Below are 21,359 nucleotides of genomic sequence, written 5' to 3'. Positions count from 1 at the left end.
ATATATATATATATATATATATATAATTTGTTGAATTAAACTGATCTGTGACCATATGTCTAGGTTCTAGTATTGGATTTGGCCCATAGTCTCAGTAAAGATTTGATGAATCATCATTATCATAAAATCCTAGAATCTGCTTTAATTCAACAACCCAAATTAAACATTGCCTAAATAAACTCTGTAAGATTCTCACCAAATATCAGCTACTTGTAACTCCCAGATAGGAGGGAGTCACTGTGTCACACAGCAGATCATCTCAGGTTTTGGACATGAAACTGCATTAGATGGTCTATTTTAGTTATTTTAGGGCTAGGATGTAGCAATTACCCAGTGCTTACAAGCTTCTGGGTTCAATCTCCAGCATGAGAAAAAAAGAAGAAAGGTAGATCTATTTTATACTGAGTTGAAAGCTGGGATCCTTCTGGTTCCCCCACCAGGTTGTCTTGCACATTTTATTCATAATAATGAGGCCAACTGTCTTTTCTGCAAGACAAGTATCAGTAGACCAGTCCTTGTCATAAGATACCTCCTCCAGACACACTGCAGTTTCTCAACATCCCCCTTAAAGCTGGATGCTTGAACCCAGATCCAGTTCTCCAGGTGTGCTCTGACCAGTACAGAGTAGGAAAAGGCTGTCACCTTCTTTACAGTGGCTAGAATACTTGCAGTAATGAAACCAAGAGCAGATCCACATTTTGAAGGACAGACTCTTATACAATAGTTGCTTTTGGAAGAAAAAAAGTCAAGATTAAATACAAAACTCAATACAAACTTAGAATGAGAAATTGTGAGAACTCCCTGAACATTAAACTTCATTGCCATCAAGGTAGATCAGCCTTTTCTAACTGTCCCTAAGATGTCAGGAAGTTCCTTGCTAGTAACATCTTGCTAATTTCCTATTAACTTTATTCCAGTTGTAACTTTTAGATGTCTCCATTATTAATATGCTGGAAACACACATTGGAGTCCAAAAAAAAAAAAAAAAAAAACCTGGAATCAAATCCTGGATCTTACTTCACAAAGTTGTTGTGGATATCATGCAAACCACCATGTTGAAAACCTGCCACATCCAGGGCAGATCTGTCTTTCTCATCCACTTTCTTAACAGGTATTAGCAAACCATTCTCACCATGCTGTTTACTCTTTTCTTTATTAATGGGGTTAGGTTCCCCCAACTCCTATATGTTAAGTTCTACTGTGTTATGTTTTAACACTATACAGTTATCAATGGCTGAGTTTCCCTGAGAGTGTTTCACTGGGGGCTCCCAGGTGACACTCCCCAGCCCTCCCTGAAACTTTTTCCAGCCATCTTCTATAACAGGAGCATGAATCAAAGAGTTGCCAAGGAACCAGAATATAAAAGTCATATTAGGCTCTGCTTAGCACTACCTGTCAATCTCAACCCAGCTTCCTCCCACTGACATTCAGAATCACCTTTATCATATACCTTTATGGAAGGTCACATTTTTAGTCTGCTTCAAGTTAAAGCATGTCATTTTTTTTCTGACTATAAAGTTAATACATGATCATTGTAGGAAAATTAGAAAAGAAACTAGAAGCCTAAAATAAATTGTCTATATCCTTACCAACCATCAGTAACCTCTTCTAACACTTTGGGATACTTTCTTACAGTATCAATTTTCTTTTGTTTTATACTGTTCAGATGATACCATACATTCAATCATAAATCTTCCATTTGTTAATTAATATCAAATCACTTTCACATATTCAGGAAAAGAAATCTTAATAAATAACATTTCAGTACCTGCCTAAAATTATGTTTATGGATGCAACACAATTTGTTTAGTCTTCTCATGTAGAAAATTGAGATGTATACATTGTTTCTTTTAAATATCATAAAATATGCTTCTTAAAACAGCACCATCTGTACTTTGATCCTACTCATTTTTATTCCCTTGCAATCATCTCTCCTCTTTAAAATGTGGATTAAAAAGTTAACTTACTATTGTAAAGGGTATATTTTCTTTAGATAATAAACACACATGGAGCATCTGACATGAGCCTGATATATAACACACAATTGAATAAGTACAAACATTTACAAACATCAACAAACCAATCCCTGCAATGTTTGCATTCTTTACTATCAAGTCTGGGAATATTTTTACTCTCTAAGCTGCTAAAAGTATCTCTGTGTGTGTGTGTGTGTGTGTGTGTGTGTGTGTTTATTTAAGAATACAAATTATTAACAAATAAGGGGAATGAAAAATTATGGAGAATCAGAAATTCTATAAAATGTCTTATACGTCTTGAGATTCAAATAACACCTGCCAAAACACACTGAAAATCAAGAACAATAATGTAGGAAATTCAGATGATATGATATGCAATTTTAATATATATTAGATCTGGGGCATCTATAAATAATACTGTTTAGACATTTTCATCAAAATAACCAGATAAAGCTCATATCCCCATGTGTTCTATCTGAAAACTAATTAATATCCATAAATTTAAAGCCCTGTATATGTTAAAATTCTAAAAGATTGTATCATATCATAACCGATTTCCATATCTGTAGCTTCCATTGGTTTCCTGTTCCATTGGTTCTGTTCCTCTCTTCTTCATTCTCCCTTGGACTGGACTGGACTCTCTCCTCCCCTACAATACACCCCTGCTGTGTCCCCTCCCTGCCTCTGGCCCCACCTTCCCCATTAGCTTCCTACCTTGAAGGTGCAGTTTGCTCTCCGTGCTTTGCAGAAGGACGGAACTCACAGAGTCCAGATTGTCATAGCTGTTACAGCCCAGAGGCCCAGTGCGTGTCTCTGTGACCTAGAGTGGATGTCAAATAGACAAGTGTGAGACAGACGTCTTTCGCTAGGGCAGACCCTGAAGAGTCATTCCCCAGCGGAGCACAGCCTACAGATAGGTCTTGTGACCTCAGGTCACAGCTGTCTCCTCAACATCTCTCCTGTCAAAGAGCAGACAGGGTTGCAGGATGCTGAAGCACACAGCCTGGAGCCATAGGGCCTGGTTTCTATCCCTGGCCCTCACTCCCTAACTAAGGTCGCTGTGAGTATGCTGTAGTCTATCTAATAAGTTGAAGCATTATATATACATTACAGAATCACAGGCTTTGGAATCAGTAAAATCAGTGTTAAATCCCAGTTGGGTCATTTATTTGCTGTGTGACATAAGGAAGTCATTTAACTTCTCTAAGCTTCTGCAAACTCAAACTTAGCAAACGCTTTCTAGGGAAGCTGTAAGACAGACGTGATGAGTGGTAAGTGCCAGGAGTGTCAAATGCTCAAAATGAGCACTTAATTACAATATATCTCTATACGTTGTAAGGAATCTATAAAACATTATTACCAGGTAAGAACAATAAATTATCCATACTTTGCAAAACAAACTTGAGCAACAAACAATCAATGCCACTGCAAGAGAAAAGCATCCCGATCCTAAGGTTGTGCATCTCCAAGACACTGTCTTCAACGATGTGAGGTGATGGGCAATTGAAGAACAGTTATTCAAAAACTAACCTTAAAATAAGAACTGTTTAGTCTGAAAAGAGGCCTCTTCATCTCTTTACTTTCCATTATATGTTTTGATGCACTCAACCATAAAGACAGCCTCCATTGCAGAGTGGCAACTTGGGGAACAGTCACAGGTACCTCCTTTGCCCTTTTCCAGTTGTGAAACATTGATCAGTAACTTTCCCCTTCTAAGCCTCATTCCCCTGCTATTAGATGTTACCCCTGCTTTTATCATCTAAACAGGTAATGAGATCATATTTTTGACATGTTTAGCATTTTAAGATGCAAAAAAATAAATGGAAGATAATCAGATTTTATTTTGTTTTACAAATGACTGATTCATTTTTGAACAGAATAATAACATGGTTATTATCAAGTGATAGTTAAAACAACCAATTTTTTAATTAAAGATATCCATGGTGGGAAGGAAAAGAACTAGGCAAAACTCCCCTGACCTGGCTCAGGGGCTGGCCTTGAAGGAATCTGGTAATGAGACAATTCTAGTCCACTGGGTCTTAGGAGAGTAGCAAGAAATGGCTAGAAAAATCCAAGTCCAAATTGAGTGCGGAAGGCAGTGTTCGTGTCAGAATGGTTTCTTGAGAGAACTCTGTGCAATTTGTCTGAGAAATTCCTCCTAAGGAGGCAGACTGCACTTCCTGGATGCACAAAAGAGGATTATCTTCTGACAGAGCTTCAATATCTCAATTCCTCATCCCATCCAGGGGGCAGAGAACTATTTGGTGATAATGAAAACCAGGTCTTTGCAGCTCCCTGACTCTGATGGCTTCATAAAGATCCCTCTCTCAGTGCCGAGTTTCCTAACAACATAATCCCCCCAATATAAGTGATTCTCCTCAGATAAGCTAGCCCTTTGTTTGTGGATCTGATTTATTTCTCTCCTTACTACTTCCCTCCTCCATAACTCTCTCCCGCCCACATTTCCCTTCCTGTGGTCAAATTCTGACTCATCTGTCATTTCCCCTTGACCTTCCCTCTGCACCTTTTGTCCCCAAGAGATATCTTGAGAAATCTTAATATAAGGTTAGGACTGCATTTTATTCAGAAGTCAGAGTGAAGACAGAGAAGCAAAATGCAGGCATAATACAATTTAAGAAATTCTGAGATGGAAAAATCTGCATTGAAACCCCAGAACTAATTCTTTATATCACAAACGTCCTCCCACCTCTCTTTATAGAAGAGTGTCTGAATGTATCTTATTTTAAATAATTTTTTTTTAAAGTCCCCATGCTCTAAGGCACTGATTTGAAAGTTCAGGGCTATTCTATCCAATATGCCTATATAACTTTGAATTAATAACAGTAAATAAACTTACAAATTTACTTCATCAGTAGCCACATGTCAAGAATTCAATAAACCTGTGTGACTAATGGTTACTATCTCAAGTCAATACAAATTTAGGCATGTCTATCATCTTAGAAGGTTCTATATTGAACAATGCCTTGTGGAAGAAGGTGGTCCCACAAACCACAGTGTGTCCTGTGCCTGCTTTTGTGAATAAAGTTTTATTGGAACACAGCTAAGCCCTTTTATGAACATACAGTCTACAGCTGCTTTTATGATATAACAGCAGAGTTGAGCAAGGGCAGCAGAGATCATGGGGCCCACAAAGCCTAAATATTAATCATCTGTCATTTTACAGAATATGTTTGCTGACCTCTGGTCTAGAGAGTTCTAATCACATTAAGGTATTCTCTGTCTGTATAACCCTGATCAAAAGGCCTCAAACTATGGACCCCAGTTTTACCATCTGTAAAGGACGCAAACGTTTTAAAAGATTGTTGATCTAGATATCACAAATCTGACTTTTACTATCTATGTGATCTTGAGAAAATCATTTACCCCATCATAGCTTAGTTTCTTCATCTAGAAATGGGATGTGGAGATCATCCAATTCTTTGAATCAGAGGACTATTGATGATGTCATGGCCATAGCCAGAGTGCTCCCCTACATCAGTGCACATGTTACCCTAACCACAGTGCCCATGAAGCTACAGAGCATGTGACCACCTCAATCAGAGAAGTTGGCATGGGCGCCATGGGTACATGGGCATGAAGTCAGGAACTAGATCTGTCCAGCTGCTCTCAGAATGTCTTCCTCTAAGTGCTGCTGCCTTGAGGGCCTGCCACCCAAGTCCACTGTCCAGCCATACCTTGATTGCTCCAGTTGATATCTGGATCTCATGGAGCCTCCTCATGGTGCCATCACGGTCAACAAAGTAGGACGACGCCAGCTGGTGCAGAGCTTCGACGCTTTGAGTGGCATTCCCTGACTTCCTGTCGAGGCGACTTTTGTCCATGTACATGGTCAAAGCCTCCTCTCCTGCATGGGAAGGGAAACAAGACAAGGGAGCCAATGGAGACCCAGCGTGGGAGGAGAGGAACCAGGACCTGGGTGCTGACAAGTGCTGGGCGTTTCTACCTCATTATGTCTTCTTTCTCTAAAAATCAGGGGAATGATGAAAAATCAGCAGTCCCAAGGTGACAGCATGCATCAAGCTCCATCAGGACAAGGGTCACTGAAACACCCTCAGCCACTGAATCCAATCTCCACTGAATCCACTCTGTACTTCTCACCAGCCTCATCTCACAACATCACCACTCCCCCTCTTCCAAGAAAGCTCAGTTTCTTTTGTAAAATGGTGGATTTGGCATAGACATTCCTTTCCCTTTCCTCCCCGTCTTTGTTTCTTCACTGTCTTTCCGTTCCTCCTTTCCTCGTCTTCCCTCCTCCCTTCCTTCAACCCTTCCTCTCGCTCTCTCTCTCTCTTCTTAAATTCTCCTGCCCCATAGCATTCTAGATAAACAAGTGTATGGATGGAGAGATGGACACACATATAAGTGGATAAGACATAGAAATTCAGAGGTAGCTAGAGATAGACACAGAGCTAGAACTAGAAATAGGGTCAACTGTGTCCCCATAGAGAGAGGGAAAACTGAACTTCCAACTCTGTGAAGGTATCAGCAGTGGCTTTATCCTGACACACAGCACAGTGCTTTCCACATAGTAGTGGAAAGTAGACATCAATAGTTAGTTCATCTTTTTCTTTCATTCACTCAATATTTTAAGTACCTACCATATGCCAGGCACTGTACTTCTGAGAGTACAAAAGAGAAAAGGGTCACATTGGGGGTTGGGGTGAGGGATGATCAGAAAGTTTGATACAGAAAGGAAGGAAAATAGATACTTAGATCTAAGAGAAGGTGGATGGACAGATAGATATTTGAATGGACAGAAGAATGAATGGATGGAAGACAGATATAACATGAATACACAAATTTACAGATTTTTCTCCATAAAGTTTTCCTTGGAAATGCATGCATGCATTAGTAACACTGTTAAGCTATGGTGACTTTTCTTTTGGATAATGAGATCTCTTGGTAACACATTAGGAAGGAAGCTCTACAGATTTCCACCAAATGGACTTCTGCATACCACTACTTCCACTTTCTGATAACATTGCCAGCGTGGGCACATTTCTTCTCTTCTCTGTTTCTCAGTTTATTCACTAGCAATATTGGGTGAAAAGAGCACCCACTCTCACAGGATTACTAAAAAGAATAAATTAGTTAATAAGTGTTTAGAAAAATGTCCAATTCATTGTAGTATTTGAAAATCAATTGGTATGGGACTGGGAGTGTAGCTCAGTGGTAGAACATGGGATTAGCATGCACAAGGCCCTGGGTGCAATCTCCAGCACACAAAATAGGAAGGAAGAAAGAAAAGGTGTGAAGAAAAGAAAGGAGAGAAGAAAAGAGGAAGGAAGGAAGGAAGGAAGGAAGGAAGGAAGGAAGGAAGGAAGGACAGATGGAAGGAAGGAGAGACAAAGAAAGAAAATTGATTATTAGTAGTATTTACAATCACAGAGCTAGTCATCCTTGACCTGAACTAGTTGAGCTAACATCTCTGCTTCCATTCCTTCATGTGTAAAGTTGTAATACTGACCATACTTACCTCATAGTGTTGACTCCAGGATTAGGTTAGTTAGTTAGGTAAAGTACTCTAACCCTTCCTGGCAAATAGTAAGCACTGTGGCAGTGTTAGCTACTGTGATTTGATAACCGCAAGCTGACAGTTGTATGATATTTATACATACATGTAATTCATTCATAAAAATAAAATATTTAGAGAACAAAACCTGTCAGTACTTTGTCAGAAACAAAACCTGGTGTCTATGACAACTGCAGCGTCTGTAGAATGCTGATTACTTTTCAAGCTGAAGAGAAAAAAAAGCCATCAGATTGCAGAGGGAATTCTATCCTGTCTGACTTCTGAAATCGTATCCCGATTTCTGGCCCATTCCACTGTCACTTGCTCTTGCTCACCCCTCCTTCCCTGGCACGTTCATTTCCACTCCTCTCTACCTGTTCAAAGAGGACTAGCATCCCCAGCCACACCCTGAATCCAGAGGGAAGGAGTCACCTTCTTTTCGTCATTGTTCAGCATGGCCTTTGGTTAGGCTTTGTGTGCCTGCACTGAGCATTTTGGCAGGCCTTGGGGTGACAAATGAATAAGACACTGGCATGTGCTGCGAGTGTAACTGCAAACCAAGATTGAGTACGAAAAAAAGTAAAATCTTCCCTTAGCAATTTGTTCTCGCGATTGCACGTTGAAATGGTAATATTTTGGATATGTTATGTTAAATATATTATTAAATTGATTTCTTCTTTTTTTCCTTTTTCTTTCTAAAAATGCAAAAAAAAAAATTACAGTGGCATATGCAGCTCTCACTTGAGGACTGCATTCTGCTGCTATTGGCCGGTGGTGGAGGAAGGAGACAGAGGCAGAAGGCGATCATTTCAATACAGCAGGTGAAGAGCCAGGGAAGGGGGAGGCAGATAGTAGAATGAAGACCAGAGAAGGGTGGCCCACATCTCTGTAAATCACGTGGGTCACCAGGCTCTGATGAGCTGGTCTCTCTAGCTGTATCCTCACTGCTTTCTGGGTATGCTCTCTCCCGTACAAATGTGCCCCATTTTCTGTCATTGTTGGGACTCTGCCTTTCTGTTCTTCTCCTGGCTAATTTCTACACATCCCTATGTTACCTAACACAGCACTACTTCTGGGGATCCCTCTAACTATCTTCTACTCTTTTCTTGAACTGAGTAACTCTTATAAGGCATGTCCTCATGATTCCCTGTATTTCTCCAATATGTTACCTATCATACCTCCTGGAGATTTCTGGTCTCCCCTACTAAAGCAGAAACACTTTGAGGTCAGGGAGCAGGCTAGAGTCTTTTCCCATCCCCGTGGCATTACCTAGCACAATATGGGCATGCATTATGTGCTTAAGAAATGATTGGAAGCCAACAGATGAATAAATGGACACAGAAGTGGACCTACTTGTACCATGTTAATTGACTAACAAATCTGCCTCAACAACTAGACTGACACCTCCCAACAGGAAGACTCATGATCATCCAAGTTCATCTCTAGGCTCCACATGCCTAGACTTGACTTGAATTCAAAGGAAGACACTCCAGTTCACGTGGACTTCTGTTATACATGAGGGCATAATGTTCTGTTCTTTGAACACCAAAGGAGCCTAATAGATTTGACTTAAAAAATGACTTTACATCCAATTATACTTTGAGTTCCAGGAATGATGGGTGGTGAAGTGGGGTAACGTGTAGTATCCATTTCATCTTTTTAATGTTTCTCAATCTTCTCCTAGGTTCTGATAAAAAGCAGATATTCAATTATCATTTGATGGATAAACTGATGGATGGATGGATGGACAGATGGATGGATAGATGATTGAATAGATACATGCATAGATAGACGCCTGGAGAAGTAAATGGTTAAGTAATATGTTGGGAATCAGAGTCACAAGGCAGAGGAAATAAATATTCCAATTGCCAGTTCAGGCTCTCTTAGGGGCCCACAAAGCAGAAGGTGAAACAAGCCCAGTTCCCTCTGGACTGAGAACTGGCAGAAGCAATCCTTAGATCAAGAGGGGTTAATGGACTTCTTGCTGCATTATTAAGACTTAATTTCTTGTTTATTAAGAGAATGTTCTGTTTGGAGTTACTCTGCCACTTGGGCATTCCTGTAAATTGCCTCTTCACCCCACAAAGGCCTTTGCTCAGCCTTCCTGTCCTCCAGGGAGCTTTGCCTCACTCTGTAGCACCTTCTTACAGAAGAGAGCAAAGTAGGATCAGATACACAAGATGGGAGAAGAAGTGGGATTTGATCCGTTTACCTCTGTGTCAATAGAAGGTGTTGTTCTCAGATGGGGAACAAGGCTGTCTGGATTTCAGTCTTCTAGGATATCCCTCTTCTGTTCCTTCTTTAGCCCCTGTGATTTTATTCTCAGCCTTCTGATTAGCCAAGGGAAGATGTCCCAAAACACAGTGTGGGAAATAATGAACGCACACACACTAACATTCACAAATGGATAAGAATCATGAGGCTTCCTATAAAAAATGACATTCATGCAATACACATGATTCATGTACATGTAAAAACACACACACATTTCATCCCCATGTATATGTGTGCAATGTGTGCATGCACATATAAATGAGCTTACACCCAAGCATAGACAGCATTTCAGAACATCTTTCTAGGCACATAGGTGTGTACTTCCATGCATGCTGGTAAGCTTAGTCACATATGTCACACACACACACACACACACGCACACACACACACACACACACAGTCAAACATCTTCAATATGTTTCCTTTGACCCCAAGTTCCATATTCAGAGGAACAAAGGAAAATTACTATCCCTGTTTGTTGTTCCAGGTGTGGAATTTGTCTCTTTACCATCTTCCACCAAGTCATTCGTACCCAGTATTTTTATGAATTTAACAGAGGGCACCAAAAATTTGGAGATCTCAAGAAAATGTCCAAGCTGTTGGACCCCACCACCAGCTCCGCTTCCTGATTCCCACCCCCTTTCCTCTTTCCTTCATTTCTCTAAAAAGCCAAACACACACATTTACTTGTCATGTATGTGACAGTCTAAGAGTCATCTTCCGTTGTTTGATGATGCCCTTAGGAACTGACTTGACACCTCAAAGAGTTCATCACGGCATTTATGCTAAATGATTATGGTGTTCTTGGGGAAAAAAAAACTATAATTAAATAACATTTCTGCACTTCCTCGTATGTAGATGGGGAAACTGATATTCAGACAAGAAAATGAATTTCTGAATGCTTCCCACTCACTTAGTGAGTGCCAAGACTGGGCTTTAATCCTGGATCTGCAAGTTCCTAAGTCCAGATAAGACAATCATAGTAAGAATGCTAACCACATTTAATGCATCATTATATTTAATCCTTGAAATTTACATCAAGTAATATTTTTATGACTACTTATAAAAAAGGAGCCTCAGAGAACTGAGTTATTGGTAGAGGCAACACCAAGCTGGTGAAAGCAAGAGCCAGAACTGGAACCCAGGAGATTAAAATCCTGGCCCCTTCACTCACTACAACTTCCCACACCCCTTCTGTCCCTCTGCATAAGGAGGTCCTTAAGAAGTAATTTCCCATGCATAAATGAATTAAATGATGATATGAGAAGGACCTCACAGGATTTTTGGCACACAGTATTCATTCAACAGTAAACCCTTTTCCTTCCCTCCACTCTTCCATGGCAAGGGCCGAGGGAACGTTTAGGGCCTGCTGTCCGACACCAGATTTCAATCCGAAGCTTTGCATATTTTAAAATGTTGTGTTGTAGAAACAGTAGCGGAACAAGGCTCTGTGAATAATTTACCACCTCGCCTTGGAGAAATTAAAAATATATTTCACTGAGAAAGAAAAGTCTTTGCTACATGGGATTTCCAGGCACTAGGACCAGAGCACAGCTTTTAATGGAAGAACTGAATTAGTTGCAATGATGATTTTTTTTCCAAGTGAAAGGGGAGGTGGAAGATATTCAAAGGAAAGGGTACAGACTGATGTCACACTCAGCATAGAAATTAACTCATTGTCACTTTATGTTAAAGTAGAATATTTATGAATTATTTTACAAAGTCCTACTTAATTTAATGTCTGAAAACAGAAAACAAATATCTGCTGATTGGGTCATTGTTGAAGTGGGTGGGTAGGTTGGAGGGTAAGCGAATTAGTAAAAGAGATAAGTGGTACTAGGTGGATAAAAATACTGTAAGTTTAGAGACTGGAAAACCCTAAGTTAAAAACTTAGCTTTTCCCACTTTTTTTGCTACACCTCTTTCTGGGTTTCCTTACTTATAAAATGAAAATGTTATGACTAAATTGAAGTTTAGAGAAACACAGACGGTATACAGTGTCTATTGTGCAGCAAGAATGAATGAATTTGCCCAATCAACATTTCTACCCACATTATCAAATGACTGATCTTGCCTTCCTCAAAACGGGTGCTGTATGCTCAGCCTAGAAAGTGCGTCCACCTGCCTTTACCTAACAAGCTCCTGTTCAACTAAACCACCACTTTCCGCCATGAAGTTTGGACTGATGGCTCGAGTTCATAGTGCTCCACCCACCTTTAAAGAGAAGATCCACGTTACAACCATGTCCACCCCTCCTCTGTTAATACACCCATCTCTTTACCTGGCGAGGGCTATGACTAAATGTATCATATCATCTCTGTGAGCAGGTAGCACAGAGTTGTACCATCAAGGTGGTTTTTGTGAAAGTTCAGTGGACCCATTCACCATGGATAGAAACAGATGCCTGAGGGATTGTAACTCATAATATCAACTGATGTGTGCAGGCGAGGCCAGTCAGTATCTAAATGGTCTCGTCTGTACCATTTCCCATGATTTTGCATCAATTTCCTTCCTTTTATACAGCTCTGTTTCCTCATTCCCTCAAAGATGGATTGGACCTGATGGGCAGGGATGGGGAAGACTGAACTGGGTAAAGCAATTAGCCTACTTTCCTATTAACCCATTCCAAGCCCATAGGAGACACAAATGATAGCCCATTTTTAAAATGATAACTTCCAGTTATGAGTCCCTAAAGTGGACTTACATAAACAAAAGCAATTCCCTAAACAACATCTGAAATTTAATTTCTTCCCCGGATCAGACCCCATTTCAGAGGACTGAAGATAATTATCAGTAAAAAAAAGCATTCCTGACAAACTGAGACAATTCCAAGGTTAAACAATATTTTTACAAAAGTTAGTAAACCCAGACTAGACTCCCATAGAAGGGAATTATCTGCTGATGTATAACCACAACAAACAAGACAGTTTGGTGTCTCTGCCGTACATGCCTTTCAGGGATGCACAGCAGCACAGAGCTAAGAAGGCTTTCCCCCCAGGGCACTCCACTCTCACGTCCAACCCAAACCCAAAGGCATGACAGGATCAAGGCCCAATGCTGACCTACCTCCCAACGTGGCAGAGATGAGGAGGTGAGTGCCGTACTTTTTGATGATGGTGTCGATGAACTGCTGAGTGGTGGGTCTCCTGCCAAGCAGACGGATGCTCCTTTGAAACTCTGGCATGAGGGGTACTGGATGACGAACCAGATCTCTCCTCTCAATGGCTGTGTTCCTCACCTTCCAACGGGCAAACTCCCTGCGCAGGAGAGAGGAGCAACACTCAATTTACCATTTCTACCCTCGAGCCAAAGCCCACCCAACCAACCCTTCCAGGCCTCTCTTTAGGTAAGACTGTCTATAATTTTAACATTTCTCAAATGACTCTTTGATCTAGAATTTTGAGTCCTATTTAGTCAGCAAATATTTATCAAGTACTACTCTCAGCATCGGGATACTGAACCAGATAGACAGTCACGCCTTCAAGTTGCTCACAGAGCATCAAGGAAACAAAGTCAGGAGTCACTTTTACTACCTTATGGGTGGAAAACTGAAGGGGGGAAAAAAGAGAAACCAACATTAATCATTATCATCAGCATTTTTTTTTTTTGGTACTGTGGATTGAAGTCAGGGGCACTTGATCACTGAGCCATATCCCCAGCCCTATTTTATATCTTACTTAGAGACAGGGTCTCACTAAATTGCTTAACCCCTCACCATTGCTGAGGCTGGCATTGAACTCCTGATCCTCCTGCCTCAGCTTCCTGAACCGCTGGGATTACAGGCTTGTGCCACTGCGCCTGGCTCATCAGCATCATCTGATAATAATGATTGTGATAATGATTTTCATGGTACTTTACAGTTCACCAGGATGGCAGGTCTCATTTCATATCTAATTATCACAGTAGCCCCGTGAAAGGGGACTATTATCCATTTCTAGTTCATCTCACAAGAACTACTTTCCCACTGCTGTCTAGTTGCTTGTCTGTCTCTCTCACTAGACTGTGAATGACATTACAGAGATTGAATCTTCTAGGATTCCATCTAGATGGATTTCTGCCTGTGTCATGGCAGAATTCATAGTGGATGAATAAATTAGTAAACAGAGGGACAAAAAGATGGGAAGGAGATGGGGGGACAGGTGGATCGCATAAGGATGGGCAGAATCTAAGACACAAAGCAGCCTGAGATCTTTTGTGAGATAGTTCCAAAATCAAACATTGAGCCCAGAGCTCACTTGAATACTAAATTGTAACATGAATTCCCTGAACACCTACTTCTTGGAGGAAATGAAGCTGTGTTCTTGTGGAGAAATTTTGGTTTTTCCTTCACTAATTATAGAGATCAAGATGGAGAAGCACCAAACTTGGGAATCCAAGTCTTCTGCTCCTTGCAAATTATGTCTCGCAATATTGTGCAAATCATGCCCCTTCTCCATCCCTACGTTTCTTCTTCTATAAATATGAATTAGTAGTATCTATTTTCTCCCACTGGAGCAGAATTGCATGAAAGATAGGGTATGAAAATACCTTTGGAAACTACAAGGCGCTAATCCAATGTAAACTATTGTTTTATAACTTTATTTCCTCACAAATTCCCAGGTAGGTACATGTAAATCATTAAATGTGCACAGATGGTGAACACAGATCCCACAAACTGAAGACAAGCACAAATTTAATGGGACTCGGTTCAGGTTGCTTCTGCTTAAATAACAGTTGGCTGTTCTAGCAAAGACGCAGCTCCCCCAGAGCAACTGGCTTCACAGGGCTGCCTGAGTTACAGACTCTCTGTCCCTTGAGAAATGCAGACTAGTCAAAAGGGCCGTAAGGTCAGCCTAGATAAATGACAGAACCAGAGTTTAATGAAAAGGTCTCTCTTCTCTGCCACAGCATGGGAGAGACAGATGAAGAAAGGGCCACGGGGCAAGAAAAAGTAGAACAGGGTGGGAATCGGGCCGGAATATGCCCTGGTAATTCAGTGGTAGAGTCTGACCCCTGACTCACAGGAGATGAGTCTGAAAGAAGCTTTAATGTTAGAATACATTTCCAAACCACAGAGCTCATGGGCTGTCTGCATAAGAAATCTTTGTCCATAATTCTTAATGTAGTTCAAATGATAAGGCGACGCAGTACCTGCATATCTTAGGTACTTAGTCTACTGCACTTAGAGAAACCCTGAGGGGCACCTATGGGGTGGAGATGGCCCTCAGCTCACAGTCTGTCAGGGAAGACAAAACATTTCTATTTTATTGTAAATCAAGGACTACAGGATGAGGTAGAGCATGGACCACTCTGGCCTCTAGGGAATACTTCAGAGAGAAGGTCATGTGTAAACTCCAAGTTCAAAGTCTGCAGAGCATTTATACAAATCCTAAACACCTGAAAGAAAGAGTAGGAGCCCAATGAGAGGAGGGAACACGGAATGTGTCATGGGAAGAGCACGGAAGAAGAGGAGGAATATGGAGAAGGGGGTCCAAAAGGGACAGGATCTAACAAGTGGGCTGACCAACTGTCGGGAGAGCCTTTGACAGCCAGTTGAGAATTTTATAGGTGGGGCAGGTGGCTGATGACATAAGACCCAATGATCCTAGGACCCAGAAACTGGCTTCCTATAAACAGAAGATGAAAAGGATGAAATGTAGCTTTCATGATTAGGTTACAAAACACTACCACTTCAACATGGCTCTCTCTCCCTCGTTCATGGCATGTTCTAAGATACTCTGGAGAGATCTGCAGAGCGGGTCTCCCAGGGAAGCTTCCAATCAGCTTCTTCTGAGGACCTGGGACCTCATGTGGAGCTGAGTCTTCATGAAAGCTATGCTTGAACAGAAAGCAGCCAGCCATGGTGACTGCAGCATAGCAAGAGATCCAGGGACAAGGCACCCGGGTTCCCGGTCCTCAGAAACTGTAAGATAATGTTGTTTTAAGACACCAAGTAATGGAGTAAATTGTTAGTCAGCCATTGAGGGCCAATGGGAGGCAGTGAGAATCACCAAATAAATCTGAGAAAAAGAATCTTTCCTTAACAGCTTATTCCTGAAATTTATAAAATTATATACCATAAAATGAAAAGTTTTATGTGTGTGTATACATATATATACACATATATATCAGCATACATAAAAATATCTACATTTATATAGTTATGTATATTATAAGTATTGTATAAATTGAACTTTTGGTTTGTCCTTTTTCATATGAATATGACTATGTTCCTCAGAATTAATATTTATTTAGTATTAATACACAGAGAATTTAAGTAACTTGCTAAAGGTCACCCAGCTAGTTAATGATAGAGCTAGGAATTGAATGGTATCATAAATATCCTGTCCCTTAAATCACATTTAAGGTAAATATGTAGAGAGAAGGTATAAAAAATAGTAAAACCAATTTGGACACACAGGGATAATGCCATCCCCACTAAATTACAAGGCCATGACTCGATTCCTTCTTTTTCTCTCTTCTTTTTTTTCTTTTCTTTTCTTTTTTTTTTTTTTTAACAGCCTTCACAGTCTTTGTGAAGCTCACCGGCTACAGGCCCAGGGCTTGCCATCTGTGTAGTTTCTGGAAAAAAACAGGAAAGAAGCCAGTGCTGGGTACCCAGCACCTACCTCCCGGAGGGGATGGGAAGCCAGAGTGAGAGAAGCGCGTGACCCGCTGAGCATGGAGCCAGGCCCTGGGAGAGCCCACAGGGACTGCAATTGTAAAGCTTCAGCTCCAAGCCAGGCACTGCCAGCTCAGCACCTTGGACAGAGTTCCGGATGCCAAAGGAAGCAAATGGCTGTTCCCCTGGGTTTCCATACTATGCTCTGCAGTTGCAATGGTAATTCTAATCATGGAGGGATCAAGGAGGAATATTCTTGACTAGGTCTGGAAAAAAGGGGTGGGTGGGAAGCATGCTGTCTTAGAATTCTCCTGTATAAATTGAATTTTGAAGGAAACATAGGATTTGACAAGACAAAGCTAGGGGCAGTTTGTGAGGGTTGGGCATCCGAGTGCCTTGTCCCTGTGGTCTCTCGCCAGGTTGCAGTCACCCACGGCTGTGTTGGGAAGGGTCCACTTTCAGGTGATACATAAGGGTATTGTTAATACCCAGCACGTGTGTCATAAAAATGCTAACAAGAACAACAAATTTTCAGGGACTACAGGCTAAAGGACTATGGGTCAGACACTGTTATTAAATCTGAGTGTGTAGACCCTGTTCTTATTGGCCAACAATCCAGACCAAAACATTCTGAGGAATGTTTCTGTAACCAGTATAGGGATGTTGGAGCAAAGACTGAAATAATCACAGCTTTCGACTCCACCAAAATACACTTTAGCAAAAGACCTCCAAAGCACCTAGATCTATCCTGAGGAAGATTTAACTATGTGGGCTGAAAAGGCTGACTTATCTATTCATAATTTTAGCACCTAATATTTTTCTGACCCTGAGGATACAAACAAAAGTGATGAAAGTCTTGCTCTGAAGGAGCTTATATTCTGGCAAGAGTGGACAGATGAAACCAATGCGTAGTATGTAAGAGGGAGATAAATGTTATTCACACAAATAAAGAAGGAGAGAAAACAGTATGCCCAGGGGTAATTTAAGGTCTAGTTTTATATGTGGTCAGGAAAAAAAAATACTTTCTGATTTGGTGATATTTGAGGAGGTACTTAAAGGCAAAAAGGGAGGAACCATGGGGCCATCTTGTGGAGGAAGAATGTTCTAGAAGGAAAGAATAGTAATTGCAAATGTCCTCAGGTAGGGATGTGGTTGGTGTGAGGAACCATGAGAAGGCAGGTTCAGATAAGTAGAATGGGTGAGCTGAATGAAAAAGAAGATGAGAGGAAAAAAAACTAAGATTGAAATATGGAGTGGGACAGGCAGAGATCTTTTGAGGAATTTTAAATTTTAAGTAACATTAAAAGTCAAAAGAAGATTATGAGCTAACATAAACTGATTTTTGGAATAAAAAAAAGGATAGGCAAATTCATTCTGTAAATGTAATTTCCAGAGAGTAAGAGTAAATACTTCATGCTTTTCAGCCACACACTCCATTCTGTCCTTATGATATGAAGCAAGCAGCCATTCTCATTATGTAAACCTGTAAGTTTAAGTAAACTTATTTGTTCTAATAAGACTTTACTTACAAAAGCAACTGGAAGGCCAGATTTGGTTCAACAGTCGTATAACCTCTATTCTAAAAGTTTTACTGATACTTTCTTCATAAAAGTCATCAAATCTAACTCACCTAGTTCACAGATGGGAAAAATAAATGTCAAAGACATTAAGTTATTTGCATAAGACTAGACATCAAAAGACTAGCAGGGTTGGAGCTCATGACTCCAATCACAGAACCCTTTCCATGGAACATACGACCTTAAAAAAAAAGTATGAAAAGAAAAGAAAGCACGCTTTGCTTGCCATATTGTCTAACTGCTCTGCTGGCCCAGGAACAATTTCATGTAAGTTCTCAGTGAATTGAGCACAACATAAAATATATGTTTCCTTCTGAGCTCACAGAGCAGGCAAATTCCCCTTGGAGGAGAAGGCAGAACTCATGATGGCAGAAGATGTGCAGAATATGCTTATGCCCAATTAAGCATCCCAGCAGGGTGGGTGAACCAATTAGACTGAGATTAAAAAAGGATCCTGGATGGAAGGCATGGGGAGTCTGCAGCAAGGCCCACTCCACTTGGGGAGCTGAAGCTGGAGAGTGGGTGATGACAGGGCCAGCAGAAGCAAGATGACTAGAGCTAGGGTTGCAGGGTTTGAGATGAGACTGGAGAGAAAATTGCAAGGCCAACGTGTTCCTTTTAGAACTAAGCATTCATTACCTTTCAAGAATCCTCCTTCCTCCTCTTTATCAGCCCTCTGCGATTCTGTACACATGCATGCACACTCATGCACACCCCCACACACACTCACACTCAAAGACACATTGAGTACAAGTTGCACTGAAGAGAGAGAAAAGACAATTAGACAGAAAGGAGAACTGTCTCTGTACCCTTCGGAAGGTGCTGCCTCTCCAGGACATCAGTGCCTCCACCTGTGAAATACGCTGATTGAATTAGTTCACCTTCAGCCCTGTCTCCGCCAGCCTAGGTCTGGAGGTGGAAAGCCTGGGTTACAACCAGACTCTGCCACCCATTGCTTACACTCCATAAAATGTAAATGGCATCTGCCTTAGAGGGATGGGTTTTGGATTATATTAAATCAGGAAGCATAGTGCCTAGAACATTACCAGCCTTCAATAAAATATTAGTGCAAAGCTATTTTCAATATTATTACTGCTGTTATGATTACATGAGCAGCTCCAGTGGGAAGTTGGGTGACAGGGGGTGGATGGTGGGGAGGGAAGGGAGAGGAAGCCGCTGTGCTCTTCTTAAAGGTACCAATAGATAGACCTTTGGGGAAAGGAGGGATTTGATTCTTGTGAAACATAGTAAAAGCAGTGAGACTGGATTTAAGATACAGACTCAGTTTAGAAATTCTCTCCTGGTCTATTTCACCCTATATCCTACAAATTGTCCTGTGTTAAGAGTTTAATGAAATAATGGTTGGAAGACTTCTTTGAAAGTTGCACCAGGGTATGAAAAGCAGTGAGTTGCTCTTGGTATGACATTATTTTATTATTTGCATAGGAAAGACATGAGTATGACGTTTCTATTGCTTGAAATATTGTATAGAGTCCTCCTCAGCACTCCTGGGTCCCCAGGAAGCACTGGATGACCTTGAGTTTCTTCCTTTGCTTCCTAGGTAATTGAGGCTTTAAAATATAGGAAAAACAGAAAAAAATAAAGGGATTAATACAAAAAAAAAAGGAAGCTTGGGGCTAAAATCACATGAAAAATGAATTCTGAAAACTCAATGGACATGAACTGCAAATGTCTCCAGGCTTCCCTGCATTCAGAGGACAAAGAAAAATCAGAGCCCAAAGTACTATGCAGTCCAGAAGGTAGCAGAGTAGCTGACGTACAACACGGTTGCAGAAATACAGATTTCCAGGCTACCCTAATAAGACAGAAACCTCTCCAGTGGTTTCTCATGGACAAGGAAGGAGTCGGTGTTGGTGAGCGATGGCCTCAACAATGTATCCACCCAGTTTGACTGGTTCAAGGTAGCCAAATGCAAATTCGAACGCGCCCATCAGCGAAGCAATTCCGCAAGGGTCAAAAGTGTTCTAAGCTAGATCATACTTGTCTGGTAGACTGACTTTATCCAAGCGTACGTTTTAGAACATTTTATGGACACTATAGTCCTAATAAATGTTTGTTGAGAGCATGATTGATTGCAGTTATGGGATGTTTGTATTTGTTTATTCCTGGGTGGCTTTATCCCTTTGGTTGCATTAAGCAATCATTTGGAAATGGAATAAGAAGAAGCCTCTGAGTATGAGGGTGATGGAGAAGCATTCTGGGGCTGCTTCCATTATTGTTAGCAGCAAATTATTCCCAGAGAGGAACAAGGGGAATCACAGAGGAGAGTAAGGAGATGAAATCATTGAGCTGAGAGAAGGAGCCTGGGCATATCTCTTGCCTTCTGTTCCTGGTCTCCCTGCAGGATCCCCAGTCAGATCAGGGAAAGGTGAACCCAAGGGCACACGTGAAGTAGAAATGATGCGTTTTAACGAGAGAGGGTGCTGGTGCCAAATCCCCTGCCCGCCTCCCAGCCCCGGGACATCAGTGAGAGGGCAGGTGGGAGCAGCAGCATCCAAGTGGATCTATCGAATCATTTCAGCCCAGGAGGGTAAATGCAGCAAAAGAAGAAAATGTTTAAAACAAAAAAAAAAGAACTATTTCTGAAAACATGATTATGAATGTTATTATTTTTAATTATAATCAAAGACATTGACTTTAGAGAATAAAATAATCCTTGCTTAGAATTTGCACATAAATCTATTTTTCTAAGTTTGTTCATTTAAGTAATGATATTTTTTATTTTTAAGAACAACCCCATTAAAGTTCTGAAGGTTCATAGTAAAGGAATGAAGTTCAGAGAAATGGCAGCACCTACTCTAGCGTAAAAAGTGTTGGAATGGAACTTTGTGCTTCCCACAGAGTAGAAACTTGGGAAGAAAACAGAAACACAGAAACACACACAGGATGGTACAACATTCCTATAAATGGACCATTTCCAAAAAGCAAGTGGGATTCTTCCTGGGGCACTGTTACCGAGGGAGGTTATGGGACTTACTTATGGAAGGCAGGTTGGAATGTACCTGTTTTATTTCACTCTGAGCATGCTGCTTGCTTCCTGCTTTGCCATATAGAATATCAACTGGCCTCAGAAGACATCACCTAAGGCTGTCACTGTCATTTCACAAATGAGGTAACTGAGACCTGGAGAGGGAGGTGGTCTTTCTCAAGGTCACAATATCATTGGTGGCTAGAGGGGACAGAACCTGGATTTCTGACCTCAGTTTTATTGTTTTCCACTCTTATCCACTGTTCCATTCCATTATTACAATTTTTTTTTGGAGGGGGGTTATAGTGCACTTAATCTTGTTATATTTATTTTATTTTATTTTATTTTATTTTATTTGTGTGTGTGTATGTGTGTGTGTGTGTGGTGCTGGGGATTGAACCCAGGGATT

General features: G+C 40.9%; 1 protein-coding gene across 1 annotated transcript in view; it reads right to left on the bottom strand.

Moving 5' to 3' along the window:
* Window positions 1–21,359, bottom strand: part of Brinp1 (BMP/retinoic acid inducible neural specific 1) — a 169,134-nt gene that overhangs the window by 50,798 nt on the left and 96,977 nt on the right. Inside the window, exons 3-5 of the mRNA XM_015497775.2 lie at window positions 12,850–13,040; window positions 5,672–5,841; window positions 2,691–2,796 (exon numbers count right to left, since the gene is read on the bottom strand). Coding sequence (XP_015353261.1) covers window positions 2,691–2,796; window positions 5,672–5,841; window positions 12,850–13,040 — 467 coding nt within the window. The remainder of the gene's footprint in view (window positions 1–2,690; window positions 2,797–5,671; window positions 5,842–12,849; window positions 13,041–21,359) is intronic.

The sequence above is a fragment of the Marmota marmota genome, unplaced genomic scaffold (genome assembly GCF_001458135.2).
Source record: "Marmota marmota marmota unplaced genomic scaffold, marMar, whole genome shotgun sequence".
In the NCBI taxonomy this organism is placed as follows: Eukaryota; Metazoa; Chordata; class Mammalia; order Rodentia; family Sciuridae; genus Marmota; species Marmota marmota.
Note: the sequence above shows the minus strand (reverse complement) of the source record. Positions and strands in the feature narration are given on the sequence as shown.